Raw genomic sequence first — 14,547 nt, 5'->3', positions numbered from 1 at the left:
TGAAGGAATGTCGCCCTCATTGAAGGATCATGTCATCGGTAACTCCTATCTGCCGAGCTTCTTCAGGGTTGCATCTTTGCGCCGTTCCCACAGCCGACTCCCATATTGCAGCACTTTAGAGAAGATCAAAGCCACATGGCTACTGAACCCACAAGCTGGACAACATCTCTCTTGCTTCATGTTAGCATAGTGTTTTCTAATCCTTCACACAAGGAAACTTTACTTAATATGTGGGACATAAATGTAAATTCGTAAAAGTAAAAAAGGCTTGAAAGCAGTATTTTGTTGTTGTTTTCTGGTGGAGTTTTTTTAAATAATAGTTTAAATTCTTTCATCATTTACTGACCCTCATGTCGTTTCAAACCTGTAGGACTTTCTTTCTTCTGTAGAAAGCAAAAGAAGACATTTTGAAGAATGTTAATAACCGAACAAGGTTGATCCCCATATACTTCCATTATATGGACACAAAACCACAGACACGTTTCTCAAAATATCTTCTTTTGTGTTCCACAGAACAAAGAGTGGTAACACTTTCCTTGAAGCATGTATGTATGTTGCATAATAAAAGTAGTTTAAAAGCATTGTAATGCAACTATTAATGCATTGGAATGTCTTATAAATAATTGTTATTACAGTTAATACATTATAACACTTAGCAGTTCATTGTTGCACAACACATTTTAAATTGCTTTTAATTCTTTACAACTACATATAATGCATAACAACACACATTATGAAGAATTATAATGCATTTTATCCTTTAATAACTTATAATGCTTCAAGGAAAGTGTTACCCAAAGGCTCATATACAAGTTTCAAACAACACGAGAGAGAATAAATTATGACGGTCTATTTTTGTGTGGATATCCTGATCAGAAAAGAGAAAGTGATACGTTTCAACGAGATTGTAGGAAGATGATGCTAAAGCACAGAATTGTGCATTGGGTCAGGCGTACGGGTCACCCTGAAGTCTATCGTTTTGATGATGTACTCTAGTGTCTTTGAGAGGACACACAGGTAAGCAGATTAACTGTACTGTAAATCAATAGGCAATCACTTATCCTGAAGAGGCTGAATCAGCGGCGGGCAGTAAAACAGAACAGGGTGAAGGACCCCGAGCGTGTGATGCCAATGAGAAAGAAAAAGAAAGTATAAGACCATATATCCTCTAAATGTCTTAGCACTATTACTCCAATATGATTGGATTATATTATGATGATAAAGGATATGTGTGAATAATAACGCTTCTGTGCAAAAGGAATGGACCCTTTGCAGTATTTTATTTGGGGCACTGTGAAGAAAAGATGCGTTTAGGGGGGTTTCAAGTAATCATGATTGAAAAATTAAAGTTGAGGGTCAATTTAGAAATGTGAAATAAAAATGTGGATCTGTTTTATTATTCCAAGGTATCGACTCTATCGAAAGCACTACGGCAGCTGACGCAGGACAAAGATGTCACACTTTCGCTTCTTTGCCGAAGGAGATTTATGAAACGTCCTTTGTGAAGCAGTTTGTCACTTTTAGGGCTACTGTAGAAACAACTTGGTGAATTCCATGTAAGGGGACCCACGGTGTAAAGAAATAGCTCATTCTAATGTAATAAAAACATAACACTTCATTATGTAAGGTCTTATACACCTCTGAAGACATAGTGATGTATATTATATTGCACTTCCGTCAATGGACCCTCCAAAAAATAACACACTGGACCTTTAAAATGATTGAAGATTATAAAGATATAACATAACAAGCAACATGTTAAAGCATTTTAAATAAAGATATTTCCTAGTATTTGGTTTTGCTAAGTTTCTTGTCATGAGGAGGGTGAGGCATCAAATTACGTTGTAGACAATAGGGAAAGCACTGCTTTAGTCATTCTTATCTTTCCTTTCACTCATGTGCGAGATCCAAATGCTTTGTTTGTTCGTCGTCTTGCACAGCATTCCCTATAGTCTAAGCCTCAGACGTCACTGATCTTATTCTCAATGTTTGATGCACAAGGCACACAAAGTTGGAAAGACTTAAGGAGTTTAAAAGTCCTCATCTGATTGGTTGAATTCAACAGGATTTCAAGGAGTTGTGCGTTGCATTCTTTAAAAGGGTCATATGACACGGCTAAAACGAACATTATAGTTTGTTTTAGATGTAATCCAATGTGTGTACACGATTTAAGGTTAAAAAAAGGTTTATTTTCCACATACTGTGCATGTTTGTATCTCCTCTTTGCTCCGCCTCTCTACCAGTGCTTACAGATTGCTCGAATACTGCAAGCCTGTGACGGTAAATGTAACGCCTCTTACCATATTTGGAACATCAGATTCCAAAGCATTTGTACTGTCAGGAACGCCCACCTTACTTGGGTATACATTTGGGTGGTCTCAGTGAAATCATACCACGAATTGACGTAGTTTGTTACACGAGGCGTTTCAGGCAGGTCTGGGTGAGCATTAACGCATCCTGAATAACCGCATTAACGCATCTACTGCACTGTAACCTTAATAACCGCATTAACACATCTTCTGCACTGTAACTTCAATAACTGCACTAACTCATCTACTGCACTGTAACCTTAATAACCGCATTAACGCATCTACTGCACTGTAACCTTAATAACTGCATTAACTCATCTTCTGCACTGTAACTTCAATAACTGCACTGTAACCTTAATAACCGCATTAACGCATCTACTGCACTGTAACCTTAATAACTGCATTAAGTCATCTACTGCACTGTTACCTTAATAACCGCATTAACACATCTACTGCACTGTAACCTTAATAACCGCATTAACGCATCTACTGCACTGTAACTTAAATAACTGCACTAACTCATCTACTGCACTGTAACTGTATAACTGCATTAACTCATCTACTGCACTGTAACTTAAATAACTGCACTAACTCATCTACTGCACTGTAACCTTAATAACCGCATTAACGCATCTACTGCACTGTAACTTAAATAACTGCACTAACTCATCTACTGCACTGTAACTGTATAACTGCATTAACTCATCTACTGCACTGTAACCTTAATAACCGCATTAACGCATCTACTGCACTGTAACTGTATAACTGCATTAACTCATCTACTGCACTGTAACCTTAATAACCGTATTAACGCATCTACTGCACTGTAACTGTATAACTGCATTAACTCATCTACTGCACTGTAACTTAAATAACTGCACTAACTCATCTACTGCACTGTAACTGTATAACTGCATTAACTAATCTACTGCACTGTAACCTTAATAACCGCATTAACGCATCTACTGCACTGTAACTGTATAACTGCATTAACTCATCTACTGCACTGTAACCTTAATAACCGCATTAACGCATCTACTGCACTGTAACTGTATAACTGCATCTACTCATGTATTGCACTATAAATTCAATAACTGCATTAACTAATGTACTGCACCGTACCTTTAATAACCGCATCAACTCATCTACTGCACTGTAACTTTAATAGCTAATGTCTGTAACTAATGCACACTCAAGTCACTTTCACTATTGTATAGTCTATATTGTTATCTGTTCATAACCACCTCTACATTAATGTTCACAGTATATATCTTTATGTTTATATTGTTCATAGTACATACCGACTGTCATATTTTTATAGTACATGCCCATTGTATAGTATTTTCCTAATATTGTATTCTGTATTTATTAACACTGTATATCCTGCACCTGCTAATTGCACTTCTGGTTAGACCTAAACTTCATTTTGTTACACTGTACTTGTATATGTGTAATGACAATAAAATCTAATCTAATCTAATTTTGCAATTTTACATGTCTAATACATGCATTGGCAATTTATAACACACCAAAGACACAGAAAAACACGTATCCACACCATATGACCACTTTAAAGAGAATTTACACTGTGTAATTACATGCCGGTCTGTTATTGTAGGGGTACTTGCTTTAAAATTGAATGGCTATGAACGTGACGCTTGCCAAAGCTAGCTGTGATTGGTTGATTTACAAGTCAGTCACACTTGCCTGTTGGCCGGCCCTTGGCCATTGAAAGCTGTTATGGAATCCAAATATTCATAACACAATATTAAAATAAATGACTTTTTAAGCCAACAAATAATCAAGTTATAATGGCAAATGAAAACGTCTTTTTAAGGAAGCATGCATAAAAATGTATTAACTACCTAGTGTATTCATTTATAAAACAAACGATCAAAAGAGAGTTAAATCCCAGTATCAGAGAAGAACAAAGGCGTGACATCCTTCCTCAAAGACAACAATGGGGCCGGACCCCAATAGAAAGACAAGAAGCGCGACATAAGGCCTAGAAGAGCCTGAGCGAACATGAACAAAAATGTGTGGACAGAAGTTGGCAATGTACAAATGAAGGTGTGTTTCCTTGACAGCCAATAGCAGATAAGCAGCAAGTTGTTTCCTGACCGTCAGCCTTAATCCTTTGACCTGAGGCTTGGTCCAGTGCACACAGGCCATGCAGGTTACATACCTCTCAGGCTAATCTGCCCGCGAGCACTGAAGAGCCACCAAAACAGCAGGCAGTTTCATAAAGAGCCTTGAGAGAAACATCACCTGAGCGTAACTAAATGTTCAAAAGATTCAAAAGATATTAATTGTCTTCTTACAGAAAATGATACGAGGATGTGTCAATCTATCATGGCACGATTCCTTAAACACATGTCTTGAAATTATGGCTCCTTTTCTCGAAACTCTAAACACAAATCCATAACTTCTCACACAATTCCCTCAACATCCTATTTTCAGGTCAAAACGAAGCTCCTTTTCTCAAAAACATTCAAACTTGCTGAAAAAACAAACGTTTTCCCCAAATCGTTAGTGTTCAAAACAATACACAATACTGGGTTCATGATACATTAGTATCACAATATTTTGAACAAAGTTCAAAAGATGAAACTCAAATAGTAGATTTATGTAAACATGAACAATTTTCAAAACCCTGTTTATTGCACTTGTTTTAAAACGTACAACATTCAAGGTTTAATTCAATATTTTGTATGTAAATAAAACTTGAATAGGTCTGTCATTGAAAAATTAGATAAAATGTTAAAACAATACTCGGAAATGAAATAGGAAAGCCTAACCTTAAAGGGACATGGGACCCAACAAATGAAAATTCGGACATCACAGTTCTGGGGCGCCACTGACCACCATTGTAGTTTTTTGTAGGTTCCTTTTTACTATGGTAGTCAATGGTGCCCCAGAACTGTTTGGTTACAAACATTCTTCCAAATATCTTTCTGTGTTCAGCGGAAAGTTGACATGAGTTAATAATGACAGAATTTTCATTTTTGGGTGAACTATCCATTCAAGCAATAAAGTAAAAAAACATGTCACGTGTTGGCAACCAATAGAATTATACAGAGACCGTATTGTAAAAAAATGCTATTGCTACGCTACAACACATACTGTAATGTTTCTGCATTGTAATATATGATGTCACTATATATTATTACACCCATTCACTAAATCTCATGTGATTTGCAGCACATAGTCCTGTAGCTTCAGCTAAATCTACTAGAAGAATTGTTTAAAATCCCTGAGGAAAACCTGAAAACATCATTCATGTAATTCTCTGTGTGAACAAAATACGACACTCAAATCTACCTGTACAAACCCATTTTTAAGAAATGGTTTACATAGTATTTCATTTCATTTTTTACTTCCTCCAGCTAAATCATGCCAGTCATTATCATACAAATGGTGTAATGAGACATTGAGCGAAACCTGATCTCAGTAAAGGATCCACATCTGTCACCAGCTTTCAATCCAAGCACAAGAATACAACCTTTAAGCGACGTGTCCCTCGCAACTTTGGCAACATTTGGGTAGATCGCATCTCCACCTGATAACACGGCTGAAAAAGTACACGCGCATTACACCAAATAAAGTCACTTTCAGTGACCAATGGAAGTCAATGGCAAACAAAATGTTTGAGAGCAGATCTTAAAAACACGCAGAACACAACACAGGTGGACCTGTAAGGGACTGTTTGTCCTTTAGTGCTCATGGGAAAGATGGCCTAGTGGAGACATCTAGAGTTCAATATTTACACAAACAGTCAAGCGAGGGTGCAGATGAGCACCATTAGAAATTGGGTGAAGTATCCCTTTGAGGATACAAAAACTAGCATACACATCTGATATAAAGACATGAAAGGGAACAGTGATGTACTGTGTGACCGGTGAGAGAATGACCCTAAAAGCCAATGAGAGACGAACCTTGAAGTTAAAGTTTCAAACCAAACATCTTAGTTTTGTCTTACAAGTGATTTTCCCACAGCGGAGAGGTCCGGCAAAGTGGAAACAAGAGGCGGTGAGGATTTCACCTTGTTCTTGTACTGGGGACAGAAGATTAAACAAAGATATTTTTAGAGCTCATTCACAAGGACAGAGAGAGATAGTGAGTCAGATAATTGCATTACTGCTCCATTTAATCAGCCGCGGTCATGTGACCAGCAGTAATGATGGGGATTCGGTATCTCGGCTGGAGACACGTAAGAATGTTAAGTGTTTTTTTTTCGTCGCTGTTCGAGATTGACATTGTCTTGTCATCTTCAACCTTAAAATCCACAGCAGAAAGTCACCCCAACACACCCTGCCTCTTACCCTCATGTTCCTGTCTGCCTCCACTGTCCAAGAGTAAAAAGCCCCCCCTACCAAAAAAAAGTTTTAGTGTTACTTTTACCTCTGTCAAAATGATTAATCGCAATTAATTGTGATTTATTGCAATAATCGAATCCAACATGAATGTTTGTTTATATAATAGATGTTGTCTGGTGTGTATGTTTAAATGCAATCATTTACATGTGTAAATTTAACAACTATCTATATAAATTGATATACATTTTGATTTAAATAAAATTTATGTAAGATAAATATATGTAGAATATATTTTATGTAGAATCATAAATATATAGCTGGAGAAAACATTAAGTGACCATTTCAAATTTGAACTTCAAATCAGCATTTCTAGATGTATATTGTGGCCATTCCAGTCCAGCGACTGTTGTATTTCAATAAAATCAAAACCCATCCTGGTCATCTAATAGCGATTTATATTTTCTTAAATAGATGTACAAATATTATTCTTGTACTGCTTAACAGTTAAATATAAGCTACTTTTTAAATATTAGCTATAAGCTACTATGAGCAACTTTTCTGTTATTTTCACCTGTTTCTCAGCTTTCATGTTCTGCAAATAAATGCAAAGAAACAATATTTGCATTTGAAATTTGGTAAAAATATTGTTAGAAATTCACAGAATCAGCTCAGAAAGATCATTTTAACTAAACACAGTAAATTGTAAAACCAAAATAACAGTCGATGAAATGGTCTATACATTTTTTTAGCAGCTTTATATTATTACTAATTTTTCTTAAATATTTAAATGTATGTTCTGTGTATTTATATATATTTAAACTGTATAAAATATACACGACACAGACACGTACATAAAAACAAACATTTTGAAATTGATTACTTGATTTTCCAGCATTTACATAACATTTAGTCATTTACCAGACGCTTTTATCCAAAGCGCCTTACAAAGAGTTTAGGGAGAAATAAGCGATATCACATACGTGTACCATGTGCACCAAAACCTTTGTGTTGTTGTATTGTGTGAATTAAGCATGTGTGGTTCTAAACAACAGCACAAAACTTTTAATATTTACACAAGTGTTGCAGCTACGGTTGGAGATTCACAGTCAACTTGCTCAAGTATTTACGGATCGGCTTTGACTGTTCCAATATGGCGGCCAATTTAAGTATACTCAGCCATAGAAACAGCTGCTAATGAGGCATCTATGTGTGTATATCTATAATGAACATCATAGTCACAGCTGATAGAACATGGGCTTAAATTCAAAAACATCTTTTAAAACATCCCTATTCATCAGTCATACACAATCCTCTACCTGAAAAGAAACATCGGATTTAAAATGGAAGCAAAATAGTAAAGACTTCCTATCGTTTTTGCTTCAGTTTGACATTTCTAAGAAAACAACCAAGTTTAGCTGCACTACCGGTGATGTCGGCCGACTGCGGTTCAGTCTAAACGATCTACCACGAGTATGCTCGACCAGCAGCACGGTTTGGCCGGCGTGCAACCTTTTACTGCTCCTCTGGGATCACGCTTAAATTTGCACATGGAACAGAGTTAATGTTACACCATAAGAGCCATGCGGCCAAAGCCGCCGCAAATTTAAAGCAGGTGAGATGCACCAAAGCCAGTAGCCACCAGTGCTTTGACTTATTCAGGGAGGCGGTTTCAAAAAAAGTCTGGTCTGCTGTTTCAAAACATCACGTCACCATTTACATTGTGGGATAGTTACTAAATATAACAAGATGATTGATTTTGGTGATGGCTTACAGTGGAATTTTTCTTGATGAGCTCTGGTTTATTTCAGCATGGACGAGTGTGTCTTGCATTACTCTGATTATTTAATGGACAGGTGGGACTCGCTTGCTTGATTCAGACTGTATAGTGGAACCAGTTTTATATGAGATATTAGTAAAAATCACTTTTATTTTCACCATATAATGGACATTTTTCACTCTTTAATTTTCACTTTCACATTGTTTCGTACAACAGAAAATACATAATAAGAGTCTGCTACCTTTCCCTTGTAGACTAAAAAGAATATCTTTACAAATATTAGCAGACAGAAATAAAACCAACCAGGACAGTCTGTGCACACAGAACAACACCCAGTTCTCTTCACGTGTAGAAATGCTTTCTGCTATCAGCAGGAGTCATTTCAGACAGACGGACCACGCTAGTCAGCGTGCTGGCTTCATCTCCTGGCCTTCTTTTCTTTCATGAGTTTCTTGCTCTCCTCTCGTCTCCTCTTGTTGACGGGGTTGCGTGGATCATAGATCTCGAACGTGTCTTCGTCCTGCATGTTGGCATCTTTCACCTTTCTGGTTTGTTCATCAAAGTGGAGAACATGGGCCATCCTAAATCAAAAAAGGGAAGCAGAGCTTAGTTCAAAAGAACAGAGTAAAGCAAGTCACTGGCCACTAAATCATGAAAATCGGACTTGCAAGTTTGGAAACTTCCCAGTGGAACGGGTAAGAGCAGATGCTCATCCTGACCACGAAGTCCACAAATGGTCAAATTAAACTAATTTAAAAGAAATAGCTCTGACAAAATATTCTGACAAAAATACTTCTTTAAAGCATCCAATCTAACCTAATCTGGCTCAACGTGCTTTTGACAATGAGATCTGCTGCAAATATGGCTTGAATTTCAGTCTGTTCCTCAGACACATCAATGGTACGGGTTTGGAACAACACGAGGGCTGCTAAATCATATTTTAAGCAAATGATAGTTTTGGGGTGAACTACTCCTTTATGTGATGTGTCATTTGGGAGCAAGATATCATTACCGTATGTAAACATTTATTATTTTAAGTCCATGCCGACATATAAGTCACCATGTCTGGTTTTTCAGACACATGTCGTAAGGTAAACAGACTAACAAAAACAAAACAAGATCTTCAACAACATCTGCTAATGAAATATTGCTCATAAATTTCCATCTGTATGGTTCCATAAAGAACCTTAAATATCTGCAGACCTTTTTTGTTTCACCAAAAGTTATCTGTGGAGACAATAGTTCTTACAAAAGAAATGGTTCTAAGAATTTTTTTTTTAATAAAAAATGAGGTGCTACAAAAGTTCTTCACAGCGATAACAGCGTACCAACATGAAACAGAATCGCAGGCTTTCCAATATCAAAATTGCTTTAGACAGGTCAATGTATTAAAATATTTAGTGTTACTCACAATTTATCGCGCAGCCCAATTCACCGTGATATAAAACCATGGTGATCAATATTGAGTTTACCGTACACATATTGATATTTCGGGAACAATCAGCATCTGTTTAAAGCTTGCCTTTACTCTTTCCCCGCCAGCCATTTAAAAAAATTGCTAGCCAGCACCAGCTGTTTTTAACATTTTCACTAAATTTTGATGGCTCAACATACATTTTCTGTAATCTCTGCTTTCAAACAAAAGAAACCGTATTCATCCATCTTCAATTGTTCTTTTTTTAATCACCCCTTAGATGTGGGTAGGTTTCTTCAAAAAAGCATCACTTTGATTAAACCGATGAGATAATTAACATCAGATTAGATTTAGAACAATCATTTAAAACAGATACAATATATATGTTCATAGTTCAGGGATTCTGTACTTTTTCCAAAGGTGTGTAACAGCGCCACCTCCTGTACAGCAGTACAAACACCGATTGCAGTAATAACTCGTCTTTGGCGGGGAACGTTTTTTTTAAATGACGAGAAAACTCGTCAATGGCGGGGAAAGAGTTAAGAGCCATAATAGTTACAAACTCTCTCTCTGATTCCCTACACTCATTTTTTGTGCATGACTCATTTGCCAAAAAACAAAAATTCTTGAAAAGAAAATCTTTTAATAGATATTGTGATAATCAAATATAAAAAAAAAACCGTTTCAATAGGCAAATGTTGTCATGAATTCTTTAGACTGTACATGGCAATTCCCCAAGGTTGATCGGATTGGAATTTGCAGAGTAAACATCAGTTGATCTTCAGCTTCTTTCACAATAGAAATTTCCACTACAGCGCAGATACTACAGATAAACACATCTAGTTTTCATTTCTTCAGTATTACTTTTTCTTTCCACGTGCTTGGCTGGAGAGGAAACCATCAGCCAGAAGAAACATTCCACTGAGGAATAGTGAGTACCAACAGAAGGAAGAGCTCAGCGCTGGCTAAAACATCTACACCAAGCTCCAAAAGACTACTAAACCTCAGCACTGTTTCATCAGACAGTTTAACACTGTGTCTACACCGGACGCGACTGACACGACATGACACGACAAAGCGCATTAGAACCCATAAGAATTTTAAATGTTTTCCACACTGGACGGGGCGCACCGGTCGCATCCGGTGTGGACACGGTGTAAGGCAACAGCTCTCTGAACACAGAGCTTTAATACGCATCTAGAAAAAAAAAAATGCAAGCACTTTGTTAAAGAGGAGAACGTGTTGTAGATAACACTGTGGTGAGTATAGGTGTCAAATTCATCCTCGGAGTAGTCTAGGTGAGCTATTCATGTAAACGAAATAAGTCCAAAGTGAATGTTACATGCAGGCCCAAAAAAGCACCATAAAACGAAGTGATGCCTAAAGAAATCGAGATAATTGATTCAATAAAAGACATGCAAGATACTGAACTGTGATGGCAAAAGCACTTCCTTCCTGTAGTGACTATCCATCTTAAATGACAAATGTTAGATGGCTTGGGCTGAGCATCCATTAACTCCTCCCCTCCAAATGTCAGTCTGCTGCCAGTTCCATTTCAAAATGCAATGGCTGTTTATATACATCCAATCAATCGTAGCGAAAGACCACTTGGAAATGCGTAAAAATACAGAGGTAAAATGATTGCAACTTCCAGTTCACGAAGACTTTAAAGTCACTATGAAATCAAAGTGAAGAATTTCTATTTGTAAGTGATATTGCACTGCTTATTAGAAAATGAAAAGAAATCCGGGAAGAAAAATCTCGTTAGTAGCCGGGATCCAAAGTTGCGAAGTTAGCGTGTAAAAGTAGAATATCACATAAAACATTTGCGAATAAGTACTATTTCAATCCAACTAGTCAAGTAATAAACTGCCACTAACCTTAAATAGAAAAGTAAGAGAAGCCACTAAATATAATAATTATATAATATTATAAAAAAATTAATGTATGACAATTACTTGTGCAAGCAGACGAAACAATAAATGTGGTGCTTTGTGGATGTCTGCTGTTTGGGAAACGTTTGGGAGAGTCCTGGGATGCAATTACAGAAATACTTTGACAACTTTGCACAAGCATTTAAGAATGACCGTAACAACATTTCAGATGCTGTGTAACAAGATCACTACTTTGGTTAGTCAGGTTACGGCGTCTCGCGGTGCAGTTATATGACTTTTAGCAGGAATTTATTTGGCAAATGCATTTCCATCTCCCATTATTCTTAACCCTTTTGGCAAAAAAGAAAACTCACCCAAAACGAGCGAAACAACCTTCTTGCAAATTAACGTTTTTTATTTTGAAATTGGTCGTTTCCATCCCTCATTTCAGATGCGAAACTTCAAATATAAAACAGGATGATGGAAACACGGCTTATGGCAGGAAAAGAGCTAATAACTGTTTTTTTTTTTTAAATGATGGACTACGGCTTTAAAGATTGGTATTGCGAGTCTAGAAAAGTTAAAGTTCGGCTGAGATTCCTGAGGTCAAACTTGCTTCCAATGTGTTCACATCTCGCCTCTGCCCTGCTAACTTACATTTCCCACAGAGAAGATCAGCAGGGCAACTGTCAGAATGAAGACATGAACTTGACCACGGAAAAACTTCAGCTGGGGTGAAACGGGTCATTGTTATACATCATGGACATGGCCAGATGTCTCTCTGGGGTCTCATCTGAACAAAAAAGATGCGAAAGACACTGACATTCCACACCTGTTTGAGCTATTCTAGCGCAGGTCAGAAATTCTGGAAAAACATCCAAACGCTTAGCGCTGGTCTCACACCAAACGCATTTGCCTCCAAATCCACGGCTGGTTTGGATGAACAAGATGTGACGGCACGTTTCAATAATTCGACGACTCCTGGCTGTCATTCAATCGGGTGCGACTTTTGGTGCTTTCACAGAAGTGTGTCAGAAAGTAACCGGAGGAAGATTTTGATATTGAACCGGTTGTCTGAGTCAAGACAAATGCGTAGAGGAACCGAGCACTGAAGCAGTCTCCACTTAAAAATTATGAGGCTCTCTAAAGTCTCGCTTTGGTAAGTAATCCACCATGCTGCTATTTTTGAGCCTTCACAGAACCCCTGGATCAGTCCGAAGAGACGTATAAAGCGGGCCGGCGCGTGTACACAAGCGCGTTTTTAAGTGTGTGCATGCATGCTCGTGTCCATTTGAAGTCCGTAGGAGATGTGACAGCTCATCTAGAATGTCATGGTTATACTCTGGCAGACTCGGAGGACTCCCGCCGCGCGAGGCAGCCGGCTCTGATAATTTGTCTAGCAGTCTCTGTGATGACAGCCCGTCCGACTCCTCGACCAGAATTATGGCTCGCTCCAAAAAAACCCGTGTGATTGGGGCTCTTATCAGGGACGGGCTTTCGCTCCAGCTCGGCTGTGATGCGGAGGCCCTCGGAAGCCTCTTCCTGAATTTATTTTTCTTTCGTTTTTGTGAAAGAGAGGAGGAAGGAGTGAGGCCCGGGCGCTTGGGCGAAAGGGCTTTTTGTAGATGCAGACACAGATGGAATAGTTTACAATCTGGCCCAGACTTGACTTCCAGTGTCTGACCTGTTGTAACCCGTGTTCCGTTCACGGGGCGCACCAGACCTTCAGAAAGCGCCGCAGACTTCCCACTGCTGTTTTTCTAAAACGGGGGGCCTCTCGTTCCTCCGCCGAGATTTGGGATCTCAGCTAGTGGGCCACCTCCAGAGATGTCAGGGAGGCCGAGACAGTACTGACAGTCTATCACGAGGATGAAGTAACTGACAGGACACAAGTAGGAACCGGTTCTTAGACGGCATCCCTGTTTTGATCTCATGTGTTAGTAGTTGGATCATTTAAGTCATCTTTAGAGAAAGCACACAAATCCATTTTCCTGTGCGAAGAGGGAGGACGACGACCTGACAGATCCTCGCTTTATCCTCAAGCGTGTCACCACCACGGTCTCGCACACCATTAAGACCGACAATTAATCAAGCGTAAAGCCATTACGCTCCACAGAGGCATGCGCTCAACCACATTCTTTAGGTTTGATTGTGATTAACGGTCTTCCTACAAATGCGCTCGCGCTAGGAAAAACGACTGCGGCGTACAGTTCGCCGAAGACCCGCCGCATCCAACCCACAGACGCTTCAAACGCTTCCAGTGGAAAACTACCCTGGATTCTCAATGAACTGTAAGGTTCATGCATACGTAGCCTTAAAAAAACAAGCCGTACAAACCGATGAAGCCATACGTTTTAACCGAGACCAAGCCGAATGATTTACCAGCCTGCTTCCCGTAATCCTCTGAAAAAGTGCCGTGTGACGTGCCCTTGAGTAATGATCAATTGTCATTAGAGTTCACTAAAGAGAAAACATATCGCTCGTACTGAAAGCTATAAATGTGGATGAGCAAAATCTGGTTGTAAGGATCTACTGGCACCTCAGAGGCCGTACTTACAAACACATTCGTCTTCATCACATGTGCTAGGGAGATTATGGCGAAAACAGAATCAGACCGAAGCATTTCTAATTGATATTCTATTTGTGTGCTTTACCGCACAATCGGAGCCGTAACCGCGCTCCTTGCATGCGGCATCAAGATTGATGCTCCCTTGAGTCCGATTCATTTTGCAGGATCATAAATGTTATCCTGGCCAAAGGACAGCGCTGTCAATAACACGCTCGGTGCTACTCGCATGGAAACCCTTCCATCGAGGCCCTACGGTGCCGTGATTGAGTGCAGTTAAAACTTGAGAGG

General features: G+C 38.7%; 1 protein-coding gene across 1 annotated transcript in view; it reads right to left on the bottom strand.

Moving 5' to 3' along the window:
* Positions 1-7,361: 7,361 nt before the first annotated feature.
* cwc27 (CWC27 spliceosome associated cyclophilin) overlaps positions 7,362-14,547 on the bottom strand; it is a 35,030-nt gene continuing 27,844 nt past the window's right edge. Inside the window, exon 14 of the mRNA XM_056737506.1 lies at positions 7,362-8,983. Coding sequence (XP_056593484.1) covers positions 8,821-8,983 — 163 coding nt within the window. The 3' untranslated portion in view covers positions 7,362-8,820. The remainder of the gene's footprint in view (positions 8,984-14,547) is intronic.

This window comes from Triplophysa dalaica, chromosome 22 (assembly GCF_015846415.1).
Source record: "Triplophysa dalaica isolate WHDGS20190420 chromosome 22, ASM1584641v1, whole genome shotgun sequence".
NCBI lineage: Eukaryota > Metazoa > Chordata > Actinopteri > Cypriniformes > Nemacheilidae > Triplophysa > Triplophysa dalaica.
Note: the sequence above shows the minus strand (reverse complement) of the source record. Positions and strands in the feature narration are given on the sequence as shown.